Below are 26,497 nucleotides of genomic sequence, written 5' to 3'. Positions count from 1 at the left end.
AAGTGAGAAAAAAGAAATTTTTTTTTTGTTTTTTATTTTTTCTGTCTGTTTTTTGATTTTTTTGTGGTTTTTTTTTTGTTTGTTTGTTTTTTTGTAGTAAAGAAGGGTTGTATTTAGAGGCCAGTAGCTAGAGATCCAACCAGTGGAGCTCATGAAGCACTACCTGGCCTTAAGGCCACCATCCGAGGGAGGTTGGGAAAATTATTATTCACCCAGCCTCCGGAAATGTAATGTACCAGCAGGCAAAAAACAGTTCTTCATGTAGTACAAAAACAACAAAACGAAACGAACCCAAAAAAAGGAGGAAAATAAAGGTAAAAATGAAACAAAAATCATTTCTTAAATTCTAGTGCCATAGCTTTTTTTGTTGTTTCTATTTTTTTTTGTTCATAACAGAGAGAGAGAGATATTCTACTTATCCGTCTGACACATGCATCCTCATGTGGTCGTTGAAATGCTCGATTTGGTCAAACTTAGCTGGACAGACAGAGCAGACGTACGTGGTCCCCTCCGTGCAGGCCACCACCCCGGCGGGGACAGCCCTCGCGCCGGTGCCGGTGGCTCCTGGCGTGCCGTTGGTGGTGCTGTGCAGAGCCACATGCCTCTCCAGCAGGGTCTTGTGGGAGAACTTCTTCTTGCAGATGTAGCACTCGTAGGACTTCTCCCCGCGGTGGAGGCGCATGTGCACATTAAGGGAGCTCTTCTGGGTGAAGCGCTTGTTGCAGATGCTGCACTGGTAGGCCCTCACGCCAGTGTGCGTCACCATGTGTTTGATTAGGTAATCCTTTAACGAGAAGGAGCGCCAACAGATGCTGCATTGGTGGGGCTTCTCACCTGCTCATTACCAACGAGAGAGAGACAGAGAGAGAGAGAGAAAGAAGAACAGACAAAAAAAAAGATAATAAAATTAAACCAGCTTGGTACGACTCTGCAACAAACTAATGGTAAGTCTCACGGGGGTCTTTGGAGAGGTGATCTGGCTAAGAAAGAGTAATTCTGTTACTAAGTGTGTTTTGATACACAACATTTTTTGCAACCAGAGGTTTCAAAATGCTTTACAAAGGAGGCTGTAGGTATTCCCAGTCCACATACAGTGAAAAGGAGCTCAGGTGGTTTCTTCAAGTCCACATAGTAGGCACTGACAAAGACAGGACTAGAGTTAAAAGGTCCTGGTGTCTACCCCCACCTTCAATGGCACAGCCTCTCCTGCCTATGCTCCTGCCTTGCTCCTCGTGCTCATTTCTAGACAGGTCTTGGTCAAGTTTCTTTACCTTTCAGTGCCTCCATCTCTCTACCTGTATGTGATAAAAGCACGGACAAAGCTAGTGATTACGAGATAGCTGACCTGTAACACACTCGTTTTTGTCAAATTGCTTTAAATTTCTCAGAACAGAAATGCTACATATTGCCAAAGGAATCCAACGCTTTATTTTATTATTTGTTGCCCCCTTTTCTGGTCAAATCTCAGAGCTGAAGCATGGATAAGAGTAACTGAAAAGGGAACCTCAGTACACAGAATTGCCTAAGCCAGCCAGTGCCTTGCAAAGGGCAACCTAACAGATACACTTCCAGTGTAACAGACATGAAATTTAAATGATTCGACTGCCAATTAAATAAAACACCTTACCAGGTAAACCAGAGATATTAAATACTTATGTCATCTACCACACTGCTCTGTGCACCCAGGGCTGTTGTAAAACTCATTCTGGCAACTCATATAAGCAAACTCTGATGATATCCAGACAAACCAGTGACTACAAGAATGAAGTGAAAAAAATACACATACAACTGGTTTGTCCAGACTACTCTTAATTCCTCCTCATGCCCAGAGTTCTTCTGGGAGACAATGCCACGATATGTTATTGTATTGACAATGTAGACAATACCCAGCATCCTGAATGCCCAATCAAAAGCTGTTTTTTAATTTGTTTTCTGAATCACTTGTGCTATACTTCAGGTGTGGTAATTCATCATCCCCAAAGCTGTCAGGGAGAGAGAGATGGTACCATAGCTCTGTAACAACCAAAATGATCCTCTGTTTCACTGACTGGAAAATTATTTTCCTTTGGTCATTCTGGAATTTCCCATTTAGCAGAGATCCTTTTTTTTTTTCCACTGACATCCTGCTTCCTCCTTTTTACAATCTCTCTGGCACTGTTTTAAATCCTGAAGAGTCAATCTTCAGGGACCACCACATGCCTGTGGTAATATATCATTTACTCTTTGTATAGTGAGATTACACTACTTATATTAAATTTTAAGAGGAGATAATTAATATGGATTGGATGGGAAGGACCTACTTTTTTATCTCCCCTGAGTCTCTGTTTCTCTTTATTTCATATTTTGCACATATGATGGTGACATCCGTGAATGAAATCCACATGCTGCTCTTCCTTGCACCAATGATGACTTTGTCCCTACTTGGTGAAAAACACTTGCTCAAAACACATTAAGTCCTTACTTTCCTGCTGGCTTTGCCGAACATAGCGGTGTGTTGAGTGCAGACAGGTCAATATGCTTGACACGTCTTACGTGGAAAATGATAGTGTGTCAGTTATAATAATGTCTGATTAACTTACAAGACACCGATTATATTTACAATGCTCATTTTTGCCTTAGGCAATATATGTCCCAGAGTTTGTAAGAAGTCAGTCTCCTCTGCTCTAGACCCTGTTAAGACAACGCTATAAAAACACCCTAATTTTTGCCTGCACATGTTCCTAAGATACACGTTCTGACTTTCTAATCTCAGCTTCAAAACCTTCCTGGGATTTCTTGTCTCCTAAGAATCTCAAAACTTTTTAGGTTTTATTTTTTGTATGCAAATGTATGTGCTTCCTAAGTGAGCACTGTAGATTCTTTATTCCCACGATTCTTCATCCTGAAGTCAGAGAAAACTTTGCTCAGTGAATTAAACGTGCATGTTCCTCCTTCTGGTTCTTTATTTTGTATTTGGCTGGTTTTAGACAACAATGTGGGACAGTTATCGAATATTAATCGCAGTGTGGTATGTAGGAGAAGGCAATGATGGCTTAAAAGGTGCACGGACACTGCATGCATTTTAGCACTGTATTTCCATAACATTGCACGTCGTGGAGAACAACACTGTGTTACAGCCAGTCTGCAGGGAACATGGGAAAACATCCATGCCTAGTATGTTTGTGTCCATGTGAAAGAAGAAAGGGAGGTAGGCTTTGGAAAGCTACTTCAGAGTGTAGTTTTCAGAAGCATAAAAACATACAGAGATTGGGAGGCCTTTAGGTTGTTGAATTCCGGTTTATGATTAGACTCCTCCATGGCCTCTCTTGTGAGCCCTACAAACAGCAAGACTAATTCAAACATTTGCATCTCCCAAATCTTTCCCTTTTTCTGTACATCTTTTCCAGAGCTACTTTGCCTGGCTTCTTTCAACAGGGCTGAGGAAAGTCACCCTGACAGTGGGAACAGCTGTCTCCTCTCAGTTTTCATAATGATCCTGTCCAGCACTAGACAAGGGGGCAGACATGCTTTTTCTGAGGCTGTACACATAAAGATTATTTTCAGAAGGGTTTTCAGAAGCCCTGCCCTCTCTTAGTTAAGGTGCAATTATTCTCCCAGACACTCCAGGAACCAGTTTGTTCCTAAATGAACTTTGAAATAATTTATCTACCCAAATCTCTCCTTGCCACCACAGTTCATTATTTTGGGCATTCTCAGACCCACACAAATAAAATATTAATTCATGACTGGAGATGCCTATCAATTTCCTTGGCTGACTTTATGTGCAGTAGCTAGGAATATTTTAGGTCAGGTCTTCCAATATTATTCTTTACCTGACTCCAAATACCAAATGCAGGGCATAGGTGTGGGGGAAATAAAGCACCTAATCTCAGTGAAGTTATTTGTGAAAAAGCCTTTCTAGCATTTAGAACAAGGACGCAAGCAAGATATATTTGATTGTGTTCTGAAGGGGATATTTTTCTGAATAACACAACACTCTCTACATAGTATTTTATATAGAGCTACTATATAGTATTTTATATATGTGAGCTACTCATCCACAACAGAAAGATGGAGAACATAAACAGACACAAAGGGTAATCTTGGGATTCTGGATTCTTGATCCTCGCAATCATACTTTTTGTACCAGTCCTCAGAAGTTGACCTTTTTGTTTATGTACATATACATGTCTGCCTTAGAGGCCTAGAGGGATTTTTCATTTAAGTGATAATTACAGGTAAATAGAAATCAAAAGCTTACACACGCACATGGAAGTGAAGATTTCACTTATTTTTCACTTATTTCCATTAGATACAACGGGGAGGCATGACTTACATTCCTCCCATACCTTGGGCAATTTCTCCAGGTTCTACTCCATGTATCACAAACACAGCATTTATTTTAAGATCTGATGTTAACAAAACCACTGCTTGGTGAGAGAAATATTTACTCTTTCTCTAAACCAGAATTTCTCTCCAACGTCAGAATGAGCTGAGGGCTAAAGCAAGCAAAATTTAGTCCTGAACCCAGGATAGCTTCTCCACATAAGATACATGTATCTCCTCGCTTTGAAGTCTCGCAACTTGTCAAAGCTAGAAAAGGCAGTTTTGGCTCAGTAGTAAATATGGTTACCTATATTGTCTCAAAAGACCATATACTAAAGCAGTTGCATTTTTAAACAAAAAGGGTGCTGACGTTGTGTTCTACATATATTATTTTAAATTTTTCTCATTGAGCCCTGTGTTTCTGTACTCACAGCTAGTGAAACATCTGACTTACCAAGAGACAGGGGATTACAGCAATCAGCTTCAGTGAAGTACAGAAAAACTTCCTGAAAAAACTCCGAATTTACTTTCTTATAGGAGTATGTGAGATTTAGAAAATATGTGGCAGTGTGTGTAACACTCAGGCCTGGACCTACTGCTGCAACTCCACGAGGAATGAACTTGCCCTAAACTCATGCCAATCATCATCACTTGAGCTTAAACCCCCACAGCTGCAAAACTTACAGGGGGATGCCCTTTCTTAGTAGATACAGTTTTTTTCTTTAATGACTTATTACAGTTTCCTCATGCCACTTCTAATTAGTGTTGCCTGGTCATCTTGCAGGGGATGACAAATGCTTACCATTTCCTTGAATGGGTGAAGGACACATTTTACTCCAAGTAAAATGAGCTTGTTTCTGCACCATGCACACTTAGGCCCCCCAGGGACCTACACATTTCTGCAGGGGCTCAACTTCAATGCAGTAAGCTCGGAAAGTGTTCAGTGATACCAGCTCCCTGGATAACCTCTCCTTCCTGTTTGTGCTGAGGGCTGGCAGGTGGGGAAACAGAATCTAAGTCCGTGTTTGTCAAGGACTTTCTCTGGCTTCATGTATAAGCCAAAGGGACGTACTCTTACCTGTGTGTACAAACATGTGCTTGACGTAGTTCTGTTTGGCGGTGAAAGTCTTGTTGCAGAGAGTGCACTCGTAAGGCTTTTTTTCGCCTTGCCCACCTGCTGTGCTGTGGCCCGCAGATGGGGCCAAGGGCTGTGGGGCTGGCAGCTGGGCAGTAAAGGTTGACAGGCCAGGCTGGGACACTGTCACAAACTGTGTCTGTTGGCCAGCTAAAGGCTGGGGCAGGCTGAAGAGAAAAGGCTTAGGGCCACTGCCAGCAGACTGTGTGGTGAAAAGGGCAGGCAGGTAGGTGTTGCCAGCTGTGCCAATGACCTGAGTGTTGCTGGTCAGAGTCAGTGGCATCCTCAGATTGCTGGTGAGGGTTTCTGTCTGGCGTAAGTAGATCTGTGTGGTTGGCAATGGTTGGGCAACAGTTGTGTTGACAGAAGGCTGCAAAGCCCCCTTTTCGGTGCTGTTATTGACTGTGAGCACTTTGCTGTCCATTTCAACGTCATTGCTTCTCTCTGGTGAGGAAGAGTTGGCATCTACATGCTGCTGCTGCTGCTGCGGCTGAGTGCCATCAGCAGGGACGTCATTTTGATCTGCTTGAGAAGGTTCTTGCTGCCCATCCCGGCCCAGACCAGCCATAAACTGCTGCTCTATGGAATCGGGCTCAGTGCCAATGGAGGAACTGACTCCCGAGTCAAAACTCTCCCCTTTGGGCTCACTCTCAGTGCCTTCTGCTTGGTCAGTGTCCTCAGTGCATTCCTCAGACTCATTGCGCTCAAGGATCTGCACCCTCTGTTGGCCATAGTAGTCATAGTCATCCTCCATCTCCTGCTTAATATGGATGTTGCCCATCAGGGTTTGAATTCGGACAGGGCGTGGTTGCTTGCGGCAGTGTGTGGTCTCTGGAGTGGTGGAGAGGTACCGCTCCATCTGTTGTGACCGTTCGTGGATCCGGGTAATCCAGCTGGGGTCTTCCATATGATGGTCCCTGGGGAGCCCCAGGGCTGTTTCATGGTGGCTGACCACAGCTCCACTGTAAAAGGAGCGCTCCCCACTGCCATTTTGCATGGAACAGGCATAGAGGGCTGAATAGATCCTGTCCACACTGTGCTGTGAATGGCTCTGCAGGTAGCCAGACTCTGTGTCGGTGCTCTGCCCCGAGGTGCCTGATTCGGGTGTTCCCCTGGGTGTCTCCTGGCCAGAATCCTGAATCACCGGGTAGACCTCTCCCACATTTTGCGAGACAATCCTTGTGCACTCATCAATAACAGTCTTGATCTGCAGGATGCTGGCAGCTGTGAGGATCTGGAGGGCTTCCGACTGTGAGACCCGCAGCACCCCGCTGTACATGAAGTCAATGAGCTTTTGCACAGACTGGACTGACACCACCGAGGGGATCTCGATGTCGCTGTAGCCCAGGAGCAGCTTGTCCTGGAAGAACGGGCTGCCAGCCGCCAGCACGCAACGGTGGGCACGTAGCATGCTCCCGTGGATGCGGACCGTCACGTCACAGAAGTGGCCACGGTTGCGCTGCTCGTTGAGGGTCTCGAGCACAGAATTGCTGAAGTTGTGAAGGTTGATGCTATGAATGCGCTCTGTCATCCCCTTGCAACTGATGTTACCTGTAGCAAAGCAGGTGACAAAAAAAAGAACAGATTGAGTCTTGTCCTCCTCAGAGCCACAGTCAGGGCACTGGCAAAGGTGACTGCCCACAGGGTAAACAAAACAGATTATACTGTAAAAATCACATACAAAGGCACCAATACGAACACATCATCTCTGTAAGGCTAGAAGTAAACTTCTCTACCCATTTGCAGAAGCTCGGGTCCTCAATTTTTGGACAAAAGCAGACAAAGACAGGTGAAGCTGGGCCTACATTCGAACCACATTCCTGGGCCTTGGACTTCCTATCAGTTTATCTGGCTTTAAAAAGCCTAGAGCCAGCCAACTGTAAACACTCAGCACATGGTTTAAAGCTGGATTTTAGGCTGTTTGGATGTAGACCCATGCCAGAAAAGATCAGATTCTTACTTTAATGACCCTTTACACCGAGTTGTTAACGCAAAGAGTCTATATGAAAATATGATTTCTATCTAGATTGGTATTTTAAGGAATTTGGATCCTGTGTTTTACAGTACAGTTACTTGTATCAAAAAAACTGGCAGTCACTTTGTAAAATCCAAATCTGGTTCAAGATTTAGGCTGTAAATGTTCCTAAAATCCTACGCACAGTTTTGTCTGGGGTTGTGGTTTAGAACATTTGCTACCCAATAGTGACAAACAGTCCTCTGTAAGAACCCAAAGCAAAAAGTTAACATGAGCTGTCCCCTTCATTTTTAGCATATCCCAAGTTCTGACTGGCACCAGAATGTCATCATATAAAAACAAATGTTCTCCTGATGTTATTTACTTGACAGAAACTGGAAAATTACAGACATTTACTCTAAGGAAGACTTTGTCTTAGTTTGGCTGAATAATCTAAATAGAGAACAGTTTAGAAAAGCACCTAACCAATTCGGGTACAGAGCCAACATATCCTTCACAATTAACTTTTATAAGTGACTGAAAAGTAACTACTTAATCTCTCGATCCACTTTTCCCTATCTCCATCTTGCTTGCTTTGGTTTTAATGCTTTTTCGCTTCCTTTCCTGTTCTTTACTCATTTTTCATTTATTTAGATTTTGATGGGAAGAAACTATGGTTTTACCTTTTAATTATGAAGAACCAACCGCCTTTGTGTGGTAAACAAATAAAACATTATTAATAATGTCTTTCTCTTAGCATTTGTAGTACATGCATCACCTTGGTTCCCAGAAAAGTATGCAAAGTAATGAAAAATCACCACTAGTATTACAGGCATTTTGTCTTGAATATTCCTACCAAAGCTACAACCCCTCTTGCCACAATTACGTGTTAATGTGTGAGAATCCAAAAGTGAAATCTGATAGAGAGGCATGAATAAATTAAGCTAGGTTATTGTCACTGCTTGTTTTAACAGGAATATACAGAGCAAATAAATAGCATTGAAAGCAGTTTCATGTACATGCCTTTTAGCCCAACAACGTCCCTCTGCTCCAGCCTAAAGGGCGCTTTACATCTCATACACAGGCAACTACTCACTGCAATTTGCAGGAAAATGTGGCGTCCTCCCTGCTTTGCCTTTTCGTTCTCATTTATCCACTCCTGACATCTCAATCACCCTCTATTCTGGTGGTTCAAAGAGAAACCACCTTGGACACAGGTGGTTATTTTAATTCTCTGATGTAGCTGAATGATAAAAGCAAAGCACAAAGGTCAGGAACGGGAAATCCTGATGGGGCCAAGCTGTCTGAAGAAGTCTGATGTTAACAGATGTAAACCCGCCAGTATCAGAAGGGTACTAATTTCCATGTGAGATTAGAGCACTGGAGGGATGCTCACATAGCAGAAACAGGGAGGAAACCACTAACAGTATCATGGAGGTTGTAAATTACATCTGTCTTGTTCACAAGCTCTGCTGGGAAACCTGAGTTTCCTCCTGTGATGAGACTGATCATAGGACTGCAAAAACATCTTAGAAACTGGAAGACTTTCCTTCAAGGGTACAGCACCTATTATTACACAAAATAATGTACAGAAGAGATGTATTCCCTCCTCTTTCCAGATAGAGACATTCTCCAGAGGCCTCCAGGGCAGTTCCAGATGCTTCCCTTCCCAACATGTTAGATCACACAATGATTCAAAATGTATTTACATAAAAAATCAGAATCCTTGATCTGAAGGGAAGAGAATTTGGTAAAAGCTTTGTACTGGTGGGGAAATAGAAGGGTGGAAAATTAATAATAAATAGATGACACCTCTTTTCAAGACCTACTGTAGGCCATGGCAAGTGATTGCATAGCAATCATTGCATTTATTTGCTTCTCGCTTTGAATGGTTTCCTATCAGTATGCTAGAGAACTTTCCATCAATAAGTATTGATGACTACTTGGTTTGACCCTAGGGCTCCCTTTTCATGCAAGCATGTCTTAAGATGTGCTTCTGGAAAAGAGAAAGACCTCCAGTTCAGGTTCTGCTTTGTCAAATGGGGTATTTGATAATATGAAGAATTATGCAGAAGTCTAGCTCAATAAACCAAAAAATCTGCCTTGCACATGCACAAGGTGGTATATTCCACACATACCAGAGGTGCTATGGACAGGTCTCTTGACTTGAGCAGGTGCAAAGAAATCTACTTTGTTCCTGTGCACCTTGGCAGATAGAATGAATTTTGTGAGTGGAACCCTGAAAAATGCATCCTCAGGACGACAACTTTCCAGAAAGGTGTGATATGCACCACGAGAGAGAATGACTTCTTGGGAAAGTGAGTTCTGCCACTTATCCACAAATCATGTACAGAAAGACGGAAGGGCAAGGTTCATCTGTAAGTTTCAGCAGCCTTTCTCAGGTCCTGGCTGTGGGATGCAAGAGTTGTGTTGCCACAATGTGTTTGGTCATTAGCTAACGATGAAAACAGCCAGCTGGGGTTCATCAAGGCTAAAGAAAAGGGGCTTGAATGCATTTATGAGTGATGTGAATAGCTCTCCTATAGAAACTGATCTAGGATGCACCTTGAGGTGTAGGAACTGCTCTGAAAGTCAATTGAGTCACTTCATAAAAGGCACGGAGTACGTTTTGGTTGCTATCGGTATTAACAGAGTTTTCCCTTTAAAAAAATCCCCTCCTCATTTCTTTACTTTTTCAAATGAAACTGGAACAATTACCACTTCTTCAACTGAGAAACAACTGAAATTCACTCCTTAAGGATAAAACAAGAGGGGTGGGTGGAAGAAACACATAACAAATGGTAAAAAACTAATACAGATTTTGAGGATGCTTCTTCTAGGCTACCTTCCTTGACATTCGACACTGAAAACCATACCTATCCAAAGTCTAGGCAATCAAATGATTAGCAATAGAGTCAGAGACACTACTACCCAAACTACAGCAATATAAAAGAGCAGCTTTAACAAATTCCGGAGATTGATCTGTAGCAAAACCCACTGTCCCATGCAGCTCATCTCCCTCTCTGCAGGAAACTGTCCAGATCGAGGTTTTGTGGTTGTCCCTTACATTATGCTGTTCTAGCTGCAAGTCCAAAGGCGATGCTCCCCATAAAAGGTGGACTTGTCAATGCAGGTTTGATTCTAAAGTAAATGCCACATTCTGACAAAGACTACTAGAGCCTTGGACAAGCCAGAAAGTGTGTCAGCCCTTCACAAGACCCAGCTACACACGCGCACGCACACCTACTCGTCACTGCACAGAATGCCTGGCTCAAGAAAAAGACTGCTGTCTCAGGCTCTTCTCAGGCCTGCCACTCTTTTAAACTCGAGACAGTGGGAACCCTTCTGTGAAATTCAAGTGGTCTTTGTTAAGTGCCTCCCCCTCCCTTTTTTTGTCCAGTAAACATGATGTAGAGATCCCAACGGACTTATTCTGAGAAACTCCTGTAAAATGGTTTTGTCCCCTTTCTGTGAAGCAAGTTCTGATTGGAGGGGTATTCACAAACCATATAGGAAAGAATGGGTGTGAAAATGCGAAGGCCATTCTTACCCAGATGGGCAATGAATAGGCGTTTGCCAGTTCAAAAAAAAAAAAAGAAGAAAAAGCAGGAAAAAAAAGCAAAGAAAAAAAAAAGCCCAGACAACTGCACAGATTATGCACATTCGCAATCCTCCTGGGATGCAATTTGAAGCTGGCATGGCATAAAGGTGAAACATATTACTGTGCAACTTTCAAAAAAGCTCCGTTTGCCCATATGCAAATGTACCGATTAAACTGTCAGGCTATTCACAGAAACACGCACGGAATTCATCCTCAACTAGTAAGAAGGAGCACAACGTGGATGGGAAAGGAACAAACTTTTGTTGTGTAATACATGACTGAGTGCTTAGATTAGTGTTTCCCTGAATCTCACCCACCCCTCCCGCTGACTTTTATGCTATGGGCATTCAAAAGCAAGTAGATTTTACCATGACAATACAATGGCAACCTCTCCAAGTACAGTACCAAAGGGGAAGGCAACGGCAGAAGGAAACAGCAGGCAGTGGACTCCTGGAAGATCCTATGGAAAATGTGGAAGTGCAGCAGTAAGGCAGAGCAAGCATGGCTTGAAGGCAGTTCTCTATTTGCCAAAGCTACCATACATAGACCTACATAAAGGCAGAAAGGTAGGGCTTGCAAAGATGATTTTTTTGTTTGCCAAAAACATAAAAAACAATCCCAGAAAACACATGATGTAGTAGAGGTACAACAATCCATGGAATACTGAAGACTGCAGGCCACACAAATGGCCACTCTGTACATTTTAAAATGTATTTAGTAAGGTGTTTTTTTGTACAGCCACTAGATGTCCCTTTCTGCCAAGCCAATGCTTAGAGCTTTAATACTCATAACTGAAAGATATCACAGAATTTGATTTTCTCTAGTGTCCTTTAAAATCACAATATCTCAAAGCTCGTTGCACAGTAATGACTATCATTTCTAGAAACACAGTGATGATGAAACCACCACAGCTACTGTAACTCAGCAGTAGCTCAGTGCATGGCCTTCACCTGAAGCAAAACTGCCTAGGACGCTGGAATCCAAGCTCTTTTTGGAAACTTACTGTGTGGTCTTTCACAGAAATAACTAGCAGAGTGAACCCCAAAGGCTCTGTCTTGCTTTCATACTTACGGGGCAAAGAGAATAATTGTCTTATATCCTTGCCAATTGGTAGGCTTGCTGAGACAGATATAGATTGAGTTTTTGCCTCAATTTTCTGCAGTAGCATTTAGAAAATTGTTTGGCAACGCATCTCACTGATACTTAGACAAGACTAACTAGAACTAGCTTGATATTGTTGCCTAGTTTGTCTTCCTCACAAGCTTCTCAGGCCTTGCATTGAGAAGAATACACACTTTGACAGTCAGGAGAAAAGTTGGAGTCATTGTATCTCATATATATAGAATATGGTATCTTTATATTCTTATAATCAAAATGACAAGCGTCTCCCTCGGTGGGAGAACACCCTGGGCTACAATAAAGATGTGGAAGTTAGGACTGATAGGCTTTCTTCCTGCTTCTGGAACTTTTTCTCTGTGCATCTGTAATCCAGCCACTAGTTCCTGGGAGCGCCACAAACCTAAGTAACCTGCTGCTGCTGGAGACAAGCAGTATCATCTAGTCCTTACTCTTTTCCTCTACCATGCGTAGTTTTGGAAATCTCTAATCCTTGGTCTCCACACCAAGCGCTGGATGACCACAGCCTCCTGGCTGTATCGAAAGGATGCATTAGGTTCTTCAGACAGTCATCTAGTCTACTCCTTTTCCTCACAGTGGGAACAATTTACCTACACTCTCTCTTCAGAAATTTGTCTAACGTGTTTGCAAAAAACAACATGGGGGATTTTCACGCCCTCCCCAGACAGACTGTCTACTATCTTTATAGCAAGAAAGTTTTCCTAGTATTTAACTTTGAAACCAATTACTCATCCTTTCCTCCAGCAGACACAGAGAGCTATTGACCACTTTCTTCTTCATAGCACTCTCTCATATATTGGAAGGTGCCTCACTTTTCTTCTTTAGACCTATCTTTTACAGAAAATACTAACTCAGGTCCCCCAATCACCCTCACTGGTTATATGTACTCTCCTCATTCTTATATTCTTCCGTCTTCTATCCACTTTCACTTAAAATGCTGTGCCCTAAAGTGGATAAAGTACTCTAGCTGAGCAAGGTGAATGAAACAGTTGCCTGAGACACTTCATATATGATTCTCTTGAAAGATCTTACACAATAAATAAAACCAAGCAAACAATGCCCTGTTATCAAAACAAAACTCTACAGATTTTCCTTAAGAAAGGCATGTCTCAGTAAAGAATTCTTAATTTGGAATGAAAATCTAAACTCTTGCAGAAACGCGACAGTTGAGTGGAAACAGAACAATTCCATCACAACATATGAAAGCTACTATAGCCCCACAATGTCCATGGGAAGTTTTCTCATTTCCATACATTAGTGCCTCCGGTTCCAAACTTAGCACCATAACCATGAGTGCTTCCTTCAGCTCCAATGACCTGATTTATCCCTAGTGATGAAGTCTTATTTTCTGTTGTTCTCAACTCAGTTATTGTAAAATAAAACTGGATTAACAGAGCAAAAATTCATATCTAGTGTTTCGACACGTAAAATTAGTCCTGCATCAGTTTCCAGCTCTCTGGGACCAAATTTAGTGAAGCAACATTTTTTCCAGTCAAGGAAGTGACTTGAATTCAAATCCTGAAAACCTGGTAGTGGCTGACTTCTCAGTACATCTCAATGATGCTAGAGTGGCCACTTTAGCCAGTCCTGCTCAGACTGATTCTCCTGAATATTTGGCCTCATTCTGAGCAGGGGCCTGCAAGAGGAGAAGCTTGTATGGAGTTCCAGGAACACAGAAGAACATTTGTATCCTCAGCAGGAGATCTGACCAGGAGCAGCCCTTGCTTTCTGTTGCTTTAAAGGTTTGCTGAAGTTTTCACCCAATCATCTGCTTGAACATCTTGAAAATCAGTTATCTCCTTCTATAATATCTATCCAAAACAAACACCAGATGACACTACACGAATTGCCCTAACCCTACCAGATTGTTGTTAGAATCAAAATATGTAGCAGTCTACATTTAACAGGAAGTACTGTATTTTTACCAGCACAGCATCTATTAATGTGTCTGATATACTCTATGCAAGAAAGAATCACTGTGTTCTGAAAGCTGTCAAACTTCTTTAAATTTCATAGTCTAATAACTACATTTATTTGAAAGACAGAAATGCATGCACACACACAAATGCAACCTTTTTCTCCAATGAGCAAACATATCAAGTAGATGGCTAATAAGAAAGAGTTTGCTTAAACTTTGTTCAGGGGACAGGCTTCTTCTGCAGACTAAAGAATGTTCAGCAAATTTCCTGTGGGCAATTTATTTAGTTAATTGCCCTGTCCTTTTTAGCATCTACCTAATGAGATACCCATTTTACATAAAACTGAAGACTAAACCACAGGTGTTCTGTACATAAAATTGTTTCTATATGCAGTGGGCATAAATCCCCAATGTCAAGCATAAAAGCCTCTATTTCAGCCTACACGCGTGGGGAGCAGGCGGTGAATGACCTTCCTATGCTTCACCTAAAACCCTGTGGGAGGAGTCTGCCAGCACTAATCCTGTTTGCTCTACAATCCGCAGGTGGCAACGTCTGTGCCTCAGTTTGCTTCACACGTAGAACAAGGACAGCATCACGTACCCCATTCTGCAGAAGGACTGCCCACCTTAACTAATCTTAACAAATTGTTTTGCATTCCTTGGATAAAGAACACTACAGAAAGATCAAGAATTAACTCCATAGATCTCTTCAAATTTTCTTCTCCAGGCTTACAAAAATGAAGCTTTCCTTACACTACTCTTGTGCCTTGATTCCTTTATATCTCTTTATGGTGAGCATCCTATTTACAACTGTAAAACACCAGGTAAAAACTAGCTCCAATTCACAGCACTCTGGTGACCAAGGGCTTCAAAGTGTTAAGCACATCCAGCTATTTTTAAGTTAAAGAAATACTCCATTTTTAGCCGTATTTACTTTTCCCACTTTCACTCCAGTTTGTATTCTTGCTATTTTAGGAGCTCCAAAGATACTTCAGAGTAAAGACAGTATACTCAAAAGCCATTTTTATTCCCAGGCACATATTTGGGGTCCAGTCCAATATACCTCCACTGTAAACACTGGCACACATACACACATACTGTGTTTCTCTCAGTTCCTCTCTCAGCCCTTGTCTGAGGGCTGCTGCTACAGCCATGCCATCATAGTCCCCAGCGTAGACACGGACTACACTGATGGAACATGTTTCTCCTGTAGGTATCTACAACACCTCCAAGCAACATACACTACATTAACAGAAGAACCACGGAAGCTGTCGCCACAGTAAAAGGAGAAAGGTGTTTGCACAACTGCCCTCTTGTAATTGGAACTAGAGAAAACAACGCGGCCACACGATGGCACCGTTTTCTAGGAAGAGAAACGAGGCTGGGCTCATCCCTTCTTCAGTAGGGAACATTTTCATGTTCTACATGAAAACTGTTTCAACCACTCTCGCTTGTTCCCAGATTGTGCATGTTCCCATGCACAACCCTGCCAAGCTCCAGCATGGCCCAACTGTTTTAATTGGCTGTAAGTTTAAGGCAGTTTTGCTCTTTAAAAAAATCTAGGTGCATCTATTGCTAGTCTTCCTTCACCGTGCCAGGTACCGTTACTCAGAGGGCATGCTGCGCCAGCTGACCTGCAGCTAGAGAGCCACTGAATAGGGAAGAGGGGAGATGGGCCAGCGGTCCTGGTGAAGTTATGGTGTGAACGCTCCCCACTCAAACAAAGAATAGGGGGATGCTTCCTGGAAAAAAAAGAGTAAACTTTTTGGAAAATGTAGGCAAACGGTGATTTATTTTGGTATTCTATGATCCTTACTAAAAGCTTACTGTAGTCATTAAGATACCTTCGCCTGCTTTAAGAGCTTTTGTTTAAATCCTAATAGTGTATTTCAGACTGAATACCCATAACGGGGATTGGACTAGATGATCTTTCGAGGTCCCTTCCAATCCCTAACATTCTGTGTGATTCTGTGATTCTGTGAACAGGGATTGCTTTCGGTCATATTGCTGTGGTGGACTGTATAAACTTATATCCTCTCTCAGAAGCATTGTTTAGGGAGGAGAAGGGGCTGGGGCTGGAGGTGGGAGCTGAGTCTGGAGGAGGAATGAATTAGAAGGATAATAGGTGTAAATATATTAAAACATATCTCCAAAAGAGACAATTGCTATTCCATGAGCTCTTTCACATTTGCCCTGTATTGTTAGGTTTTTCCCCCAGGCAGAAAGACAAGGATGAAAAGCTTATCAGTTTGAGTGTGGTTAAATACAGTAAGCCTGAGAGCCTGCGGGCTCTGGTTAAAAGAAAAATATAGATTAAAACCTCTTAAGGTAATTACCTGTATAGAAGGTTTCTATTCAATCTAGAATCCTCTACAGGGAGTGTTTGTAGCAGTCTGTTAGGAAGAGGGTGCAGCCAGAAATGGCTGACTTTTGTGGGCGAGCTGCCGCCTGTGGAAGAGCACTGCTTGTACCCTCCATGTTTCCAGAGAAAGGCCTTTCAATATAGGAGATTTTGTTCTGGTCACAGAACTACTCGTTTATGGAAGAAACAAGGAATGGACAAAAAACTGTAAGTGCCAGTCCTCAGGGCTAGGAAAAGGATTGTTTTATCTCTTCCAGTAGCTGTGTCTTGGCCCTGAGTAGAGAAAGCTATCACATGAAAATGCTAGATTTTATTTGGTTATTTTTTCCATTTATCTTTTTTCTCTATTAGTGAAAGTGTAATTGTTAACTAGTACAACTGGGTGTTTCAGTGAATATTTCAACTTAGAAATATTGTGAGACAGATATTCATACTGTTTTGGACTGTGCCTTCTTTATTTTGAGTTTATGGGATGAGTGTTCAGCCCTGATTATAATTCAGATTTAAATATCAGTGTGAAACAGCATATGCTCATGTCAGCAAAGCTGAAGGCCACAGAGAAAATTTCTGTCCTCAGTGAGACCTCTGCAACCCCTGGGAGCAGACTTATTTCCAAAATCACCTACTTAGTTTTGATAGGAAGAGAAATGTATGGGAGAATGCTTTAAACTAATAAATGAAGGCAATAACCAAGAACACAGCATTCATGGGTGGCTTGATACCATTAGATGGATCTGTAGCATTAAATGTACATTATCAGTTCCAATCCCTTTTTTTTTTCCCTCCCTCACAGGAAAAAGGCCCTGGAATTACATGTATACACAAGCATACAGACACCAACAGGTGATACTAATACAGTGCATGAGAGTTATTTCTCAGGTCTGCCTTCAGGCACATTCTACCCTTTACTCAGCCAAAAACATTAGAGATAGCATCTGGGACTTTTACTTTTGAATACGGGGCATATGCCATGCCCTGTTTTGAAACGCTGCATAGGATCAAAGCACAAGGTATTTTTCTTAAAGTTGACATGGTTGCACACACAGGCATGAAGCTGTGGGGAGAAGTCCCTTGCTCTGTTTTTATTTCCTCTATCATACCCCTTTTCACACAAAAATTGCTACTTTGTGTTTTTTTTCTCTATGTAACATCAATAAATTACACGTTATCACTCCTATCATCTAGTTATAAAGAGCCTTTCAAGAATTTTAATAGATGCACAATATTGCTACACTTACATTTTCACTGGTTAAGAACTCAAAAATAGCTGTTGTGAGATTACTCTTAATTTATACTACTTCTCTCTTGTGGGCTTTCAAGAAGAAGCATTTCACCACATGTCACAGATTGATACAGAGTATATATTGCGCATCCCAGCCGGGTAGAGATCCTTGCAGTGTTTAACATAACAAAGCTGGGATGAGTAGGGGTTCTAGCATTTGTTTATCCTTTTTTTCACAGGCGAAGTTAATTCCTCAAGGAGCTATTTGTGCTGACAAATTAACTAGAGATCTTGAATTCTCTTTGTATTCCAGTTCCTGAGTGGTAGGTACATAAGACTAGATCTCATGTTATTTTAGTCTTGGAAATAACTCCATGGACAATGAAAACGGTCACAGAAAACACAAATGAAAAGATGGCACAATGGCACTTCCTCTAGAAACAAGAGTAATTGGCATCCTCGGGAACCCAAATGCGCAGTGCCAGCCTGCCAGAACACGTCCCTGCGGTCCGCCATGCACCAGGCTGCGAGGCAAACACCCTGACACAAATGAAGGAGTTTAGCGGCACTCTGATGGCTTACAACTGACTTTCACCTATGGAGTAGATCAAACACCACATTTCTTGTGGAAATACAATGATTTTCCCCCACATCATCCCCTAGCACACTTTATAAACATTAGTAGGCAGTATGAAACAGTACCTTGGTTTTATGTTTCAGGTTGTCTCCCAGTACCACGTTCAGGCTTCACTTCAAAAACGTTTTGAATGAAAGAGCTCTCTTTGTTCAGCCGAGAACAACACAAGAATTGTTTTGGTTTTCTCTCACTCGAATACAGCTCTGGCCCTACCTTGTTACTGAGTGGGATCACAGCACAAAGATTACATGGCTACTCTACCATAGGTAAACAAGAGAAAAGAGGAGAAAGTGACTGTGGAAGCTTAAATGAAAAGAGCAAAAAGCTCCAATGCTACACAGCTCACGGTGAAAAAGCACAGAAGGTGACCGAGTCTAGTTTTACATCTGTAACTTCAGAGTTCCGTAGTTGCAACAACCCAGGCAACTAACGCACCAGTTAACGTTTCTCAAAGCATGGAAGGCGTCTCCCTATAGCGCACAAAGGACTAACCAAGAGAAATGTAAGCACTGAGTTACCCGGGGTTTTAACAACACATAGTAGGACAAAAGGAGATGTAGATGTAGCTGATTTAGTTTCCTTCAAGTAAGAGACACCTGTCAAACAATGGAAAATCTTTTATGTTTGACTTTGCTACATGAAGTGTCCCTCTGCAGATCACATTAGGGAAATGGTACATTTGGTTTAGTCTTCTCATCCGATTAGGACAGAGGAGATGACAGCAGTAGCATGTGTGGTTAAGACACGAAATAACAATGATTGGCATGATTATGTTTGACATCCTTCAAGCAGATCATATAAAGTGGCAGTTCTGGTATGTGCAACTTTAGGAGGAACAACTATTAAAAGGAAGAAAAAGAAGAGGAAGCTAGTCAGAAAGAGTCTGAAAGGAAAAGATAAAGAATTAAAATCCATAAGATCAGCAGGGAGGTAGCCTTAATAATACTTTATTAGAGTCCATACGCATATCCAAGGACAGCAAGAAAAAATAAGGAAGTAGAAAATGCTACAATGGTTAAATAACAAGGTATAAGGGTTCATTAAAGCTGAAAACGTATCCTTCCAAACATGGAAATCATGCCCAAGTGACACTAATAGAACTGAGCATAAACTGTAGCTGGCTAGATGTAAAACAAAGATTAGGTAGGGTGAAGAGGAAATTTAAAGAAAAAAAACACTAAAGGTATAAAGACAAATACCGTAATAAAACATTATTTAAACACATCAGACAGAGAAAGCTTACAGGGCAATGACCAGTACCTAGGAAGTGCTGTAGATTATGTGGGTTGATAGATTAAGTACGCAAGTAGTAAACTCAGTGGGTTAGCTAGACTACTGATCTGTGAAAGCAGTACAGGCAATCAAAGAGGTTTACAGAAATTCTGCAGTGGAACTGACATTATTGCTTTAATTTTCAGAATGAGGGATGATGGAAGAAGGTAAGCTAGCTCAAGGGGGAGAAGAGAAAAGCACTGTTCTGGAGACTGTTATTAAAAAAAAACCCCCACATACCAAAATAAACAAACAAAAAAATCCCAAACAATAAAAGAGTACTAGAACACCTCAATACACTGAAAAGTGATAGACAGTTGTATAGTATTCATCAGTCACTCATTTCATGAGTGAAGCAGTTGAAACACTCATCCAATATATAAAGGAAGGATTTACCAGAAGACTCACCACTTAAAGAATGGTAATAAAAATCAGTGGAGGGCAGACTCTGAGGACAGGAACAGATAAACTCAGAAGGAGACTGCAGATATCTTACTGGACAGTTAGAGTATGTTTCAGTGGCTGCAGCATGACTTACAAACAGAAATACCACAGTATTATCAACTTAGTCTCCTCAAAATCTTAAGAATGGAAGCTATGGAGTTGTAAAGAGCAGTAAGACTTTTTATCCTTTTCCCTGGTACTTACAAAGAACAGATACACTGGGGACATATCTTCAAGTTCTCCCCTGAAATCATGAAAGCTCCAAACTTGCCCGGCTGTTTTAAACCAAAGCCGAAGTTGTGCATGCTATCACTGAGAGGTCTCTAAATGGAGAGCAGTAGGCAAAGCACTGAATACCACAAGAACTGACAACCTAGCATCAAGCCAATATTACAGGGTCACCAAATAAGGGAATCAACATTTAGGATAATTAGACAAATTTTCAAAAGCATCTATGTGTTATAAATGTGATTTATGCATCAGTGAAACTTAGGCTCCAAAGTCACACAGTTGCTTCTGAAAACACACTCACTGACTTCATAACTGAAGTACCATATGCTATTAGCCATTTCTCACGAGAAAAAAAGCCCGAGAGACCAACCTGACAAAACTCAGTGTACTGATTAGGAATATAGAGACCAGTTCCTATCAGTAGTACAACATTTTACGCTGCCAATTCTTCAGTGTATTGTGATGGCTTTTTCAACAGAGGCAGGGTGAGCTCAGCTTATAGTTTTACATAATTGTACTTGTACTTCTGTCTCTACACAATTCAAGCAACACGTATCTGCTTCTACAAAAACACAAGTCATTCCTTGCTGATATTTATTTGATAATCTTACAAATAGAAATATAAACCTACAGGACACAGAAACCACTTACGATCATTAAAAAGATAAGCATTGACTAAACCAAATTCCAAATGTTCTGCAAGATGAAAGAATAATTTAGTGTTGTGACCTCAGTATTTGAGAACTATGGATGTCCTTGCTTTCAGTTTAGCTTGCTACAGAAAAGGCCTGTATCATTATTATTATATCATCTAAAATAGATATCTAAACATACATCATTTCTTAGGTCACCAAAAACAACCTAAAAATATTCAGCATTAGCTAACACATACCACACATAGATTAGCAAAAATACAGATGAAATTACTATTGACCTACAGCCTGCCTCTGAAAACAGGGAAGCTGGTAGAATCGGGGCCCCCCTCCTCCCCTCTGAGAGTGGAGGTCATTTGAAAGCCCCAGAGCAGTTCCTAGGGAATCATAGCCACAAACTCCCAGAGGCAGAGGGAAGACTTGCCACAGAACCTCAAAGAGAAACACAAGAAACCTAAAATGTAAAGATGAGGCCAAACGACCTTCAGACCCCTTTAGCCTCTGTATTAGCCCCAGGTAAATCAAAACTTGTTGATTCCTTGGAAGGGAATGGTGGGTCCCTCTAGCTGCTCAAGAAAATGAAACCCCAGAGTTTCCACATCCACTCTCAGTGCTCTGTGGAGTTCAGGAACCTTGTGAGGTTCTCTCTCTGCCTTTCCCCATTACGCTGGAAGGCTATCAAGGTACAAAAATCAGAACTTAGAAGGAGAAAAAGAAAACAGACTGCCTCAGAGTTCCCATCCTGTGAAAGCTAAAAAATGCTGGAATTGGACCACGTCAGTCACATCACTTGAGCATGTATGGACAAAGGGTTCAGATGTGGTCCATCAATGACAGTGTTCATAAAATGCATTCTATTTAATGCATAAAACCTCCCCAGTCCCTTGCTAAAACACAACTTTAGAAACTCCTCTCCCATCTCAACATCTTGCCAAACAAATGATTGTTTCATGGATTTTTAAAAAATTATCCATGCTCCACTTTTCTCAACTTTCATTCCCTACCAGAATCTCAGGTCTCTGCAAGAATTCTGTGTTCTCCAAATTAAAAAAATTGCTTTAGCAGTTTTTCCAATGATTGTCCAACCTGCCTCTCGGTCCCATGGAAACTCTTTGCAAAGATGTTGCTTCTCCCTTGTCTGGAACAAATTCCTTCACAGATGGACCATCCAATGTCTAAGAATAACTCTTTTAACTATCAACAGAGACAAAGACATTCAGTTGCACTGTTCCCGTGGGATTCCTTTGAGTTTGGACACATCTGTTAAGATGCATACATCAGAGCTTGAATGAAGTTTTTGTCTGATTGTATCTCTGAGAACTCGTGAAAGTTTCTGCCAAAACGATCTTATCTCTTGGCACTTGCAAAACATATATAGTTAGAGATGTTTTCTGAAGGGCTCCTGAAGTAAGTGGCCTATACAGACCAACTCGGTTTAAACACAGCCAAGTCCTGATGACTTCCTTCCCTCTCAGCAAAATCTTTAGAAACTTTACCTGACGCGGTTCCACCTTCAAACTAAGACCCTACCAACTTTTTGCATTCTCTGTCCATAAGCCAGAAAGTAAGTGGAAAACTCCAAATAGCACCCATCTCATATGCTTTCCTTTGCTTCTTTGTAACCTTTCCAGAACCTGTGCCTTTTTGCACAAACATCTTTCTTCTGTGTAAGTAGCTACATCTGTTTCTGACAGCTGAGTAGCTAGAGGTATAACTCATTTGGAGCTCTATCAGCTCACTCTATGACTTAATTCCAAAGTAATTCAAAGCGATGCTTTTTATCTGCCAAGCCCTGCATGAAAACAGTCACCTCAGGAATCACGTCTTCCTCTAACTTGTTTCTCCAATTGCATTGTGTGAGCTAGCATTTCCCAAGCCTGAAAGAGATGGGAACTGGACACAATGCATCCTAGGTTCTGGATTTTGCTTCAAAGATTCATCAGCACTGGAAATACATCATAATGTTCAAATCCAGAAATCTAGGACCCAGTCCTACGAGGGTCAGAAGTAACGCAATTTCATTGGGAGTAAGTGGCACCAGAAACAGCATGTAGAATGTACTACACTACGGAACTAAGCCCTAAATTGTGTGTCACATATGACTTTACCCAGATTCTTTTGCTAAGTACTTGTTTCAGCAAGACTGCCACCCAGACTATTGCTTAGGTTTTCTTCACCTCCACCTTTTACAGCTGAGGAGCAGATAGCTATCATATAGTTTTTATTTCCTATGCTTGGGAAAAGTATTTTGATCTGAATAATTTCAAAAGCACCCTGATTTTTTAAAGTAGATTGGCTTCTGAATTTTTCTCATAATAAATATGTGGTGCTGTTTTCTGCCAAGCACTAGTGACTGTGCATGCAAAATGGTCAGTGAAGATTTCAGACTGATTTGAATAGGTGGCCCATAATATCCAAGTCTTTTTTCCAGCTACATGAATGAGGCCTTATGGAACCATCTGTACATCAGTGCATTTTTCCAAGAACTGATATACCCTACCACGCTGACTCTTTCTCGGTGTTTCTGTTATTTTCAATGAAAATTCCTCTCAAACTTCCTGTCTAATCCTAGTTTTTAAGTATTTTTAAATTATTTACCATCTGCTAGAAAACTCCCCACCAGAATGAAGAATGTCCTTTGAAAATGAAATATAATCTGCTCAGTTGTGGGGGTTGAGGCAGTATGGTGGTCTGGGCAAGGGAGGAGAAGCAACGTTGTAGTATCTAGAAGGTAGAGAGAAGGACAGGAGGTGCTGCTGGCCCAAAGAAGTAAAGCATCACCACAGGTCCAAGAGTGGAGAGGAAAAAAGATGTGGCAATGTAGCTCTGAGAGGAGGGGAAGAGATGGACAAAGGGAGGGATTCTAGGGTGAAGAGAAAAAAATCAGTCCAAAAGGCAGGGGAGGCAAGAGGTAAGGAAGAGGAGTTTGTAATCACAGGAGGAGTTTGTAATCACAGGGAAACCCATGTTTAAATGTTGGGAGCCACAGATATTAATCTCTTGGGTCAATGAACGTATTCCAGCACTAAGGAATGAGGCAATATTTTAAAAACCCCACATAACATGGGAGATAGCTATAGTAAATATGTGGCAAATATTCATCATGCCTCATTTTTAGTTCATGTGAGAAATTGGCATTGCCATTTTGCAAGGGCATGCCAAACACTAACATACCGCCCCGAAAAAATAGAGCCTGATAAAGGTTATAACCCATCATAAGTAATGGGAGTTTTTCTATTGGTCTCAAAGCACGTGGAATCAACTAACAAGAGATCAACACCACAAGATGTCTTACCATTTCTTGAATTTTTGCAAGACTCTAACTGTATTTTGGGAACTAAATTTCAACAATTCCTGAGATAGGACAATATTAATGCCGAAATTATTGTTAAACTTCTTTTCTGAAAAAAACAATTCCAGTGTGAAAAGAGCACCTAACCTGGGTTTGCAGTTTATTCATATTGGTATTCTGAATTTAGTAGGAATGGAAGGTGATTTGAGGACATTAAAAGCTTTGGGGTCCAAAAGACTCTGTCCACAGAACAGGTAGAGCATGAAGAGCTGCAGGCTCCACCTCCCCCTACTGCCCTCTGCCAATATTCCTCACCCCTGAACTTGGGCACCTCAGAAAGCAAAAGGAGGAGTTCATTCTCCAAGTTCCCTACAATCCCTGCTGGCCTCTGTCCTAAGGTTGCTTTCATGGGTTTCCATTTGTACTGTCAAAAAACATCAGTGTGAGGTTTCAAATCCCATTTACTAATGAACTCTTTCATCTTTGTGAATGGGATAAAGAGATTCTTTGTTTGAAAATAAGGATTATTTTTTCTTGTTGTTCTGCTCATTTTTTGCATCTTTTCACAAGCTTTTTGTTTTCAGAAAACATTACAAGACAAAATTGTACCCCAGTTTTAACAGGGCCTGACATCTCCAATTTGAAGAGAATTCTTGCATATATTAAATTGCATGCTGCCTGCTGCTCAATTGTTTCACATCTCTTTCTTCTCCCCAAATCACCAGGTGAGATTTAGGAAAGTCTCCCCAATGTTTACCAGCTCGATTAAAATCAAGATCTCTAGAAGCAGCTCATAATGAATAAAGTCAGAAGCCAAGAGGAATGAATTGCAGCTAAAGTGATTTTGATAGTGATGATCCCTATAACCTGTCTGCTTCCAAGCTTGGCCCTGAGGCAGGATTTTTATATTAAAAAAAAGAAAAGGATATACATACTTTTTAATCTGATTTTTTATTGTCATGCCCTGATTTTTTTTTATAGGCCTTTGCAAAGTCTGGTTGGCTTCTGAGCTCTTGAAACCTGGTGTCATCATCTTTCTTTCTCCCTTTTTCCCCCTTGTAAATTTTACAACATTGTAAAACCACCGCAGAAGAGGTAAACTATATATTCTAAAACTAGTGAATGATGAGGTTCACATCACCCTGCACATTCTTGCCCAAGAGACTTCCAGGCAGGGATCACTGTGAAATGACAATGTTTTGAAGAGCTGACAGGATAAGTTCTGACTTCCAAAATCCAGTTTTAATCATTCCCTCCCTTGTTTTTGTATTTTTTGGCAAAATGGAAAAGAACATTTTTAAAAGGCCAATTAACCCATGCTGAGTAATCTGAAAGTGAAGGCACTCAAAACAAGATCCTTAAATTGGTACAACCACACAGGTCTACAAAGATCTTCCAGACTCTCGCAGACCGATCCTCTCCACAAAACACGCCCCCCCTTTCTTCACGGAAATCCTTTACAATCCTGGGTGTCGGAGCCAGACACTTGTTTTCTCCCAGTGCAATACAGCACAGGCTGAAAATCCCCAGTCAGTAGATATGCTTGGATGAAGAAAAGCATGTGACTACCTGGAGAGGAATAACTACCGCTCTAGTTGGAAAGAGACATGCTTGAGGGGTCTTCCCTTTTTAATTCAGAAGCAGCAGCAACCTGCCCAACAACACGCTCTCAGCATCCTCTGGCTGATCGCATTATCGTGACCTTAACACAAAATGGTCTCTTTCAGAGGTAATTCCCAAAGAAGGGAGAAGGTAAGCCCTGAGGAAGTCCTGCTCGTGCCATTATGGAAAGAGCATCCAAGAGGAAAATCTGGTCCGCAGTAAGGAGCGTGTTTTCAAGAACCCCAGCGCAACCCAGAAGCGTGTTGGTGTACTCACAATCAGATGACCCTGTGTGTGCGTGCAGGTTTGTTGGTGAATGTGGTGAGTGGATGAGGGCCGGGCTCAGAGAAGGAACAGCTTCAAGGTTCAGGCAGGGAAGGCCCGGCTTGGCGCTGCATGCACCCGTCTGAGTAATCTCATTCTCCTCAGACGCCTTCTGGTTTTCAGCTGTCTTGGGTTTCTTCCTGAAAATAAACAAAGAGACCTTTGAAGGGACTGACTGCATATTTGGGAAAAGGCATTTTTAGAATCTGTTAAAGATAACTTTCTTCCCCACCACCACCCCCCTCTCTCTTCTTTTTTCCCTTACACGGAAGGAGGCAGAGAAGACTTTCCTCCATGCTTCTTGTTTGGAAACAAGCTGCTCCTTGTTTTGACTCTGATGCAATGGCCCTGAGACTGTGTTACAGCAAATGGGCCAAGCACGAAGCTCCTCATTCTGCCCCTACTGAT

The 26,497-nt window shown here is 41.6% G+C and overlaps 1 protein-coding gene across 1 annotated transcript; it reads right to left on the bottom strand.

Moving 5' to 3' along the window:
* Window positions 1-347: 347 nt before the first annotated feature.
* ZBTB20 (zinc finger and BTB domain containing 20) lies at window positions 348-26,225 on the bottom strand. Its single transcript, XM_068417509.1, has 3 exons — window positions 26,042-26,225; window positions 5,384-6,991; window positions 348-834 (listed from the first exon to the last, which is right to left on the bottom strand). Exons 2-3 carry the CDS (start codon window positions 6,969-6,971, stop codon window positions 416-418), a joined length of 2,007 nt encoding a protein of 668 aa, XP_068273610.1. The 5' UTR covers window positions 6,972-6,991; window positions 26,042-26,225; the 3' UTR covers window positions 348-415.
* Between the last annotated feature and the right edge of the window lie 272 nt (window positions 26,226-26,497).

Source organism: Nyctibius grandis, chromosome 23 (genome assembly GCF_013368605.1).
Source record: "Nyctibius grandis isolate bNycGra1 chromosome 23, bNycGra1.pri, whole genome shotgun sequence".
Lineage (NCBI taxonomy): Eukaryota > Metazoa > Chordata > Aves > Nyctibiiformes > Nyctibiidae > Nyctibius > Nyctibius grandis.
This window is presented reverse-complemented; position numbering and strand designations above follow the sequence as displayed.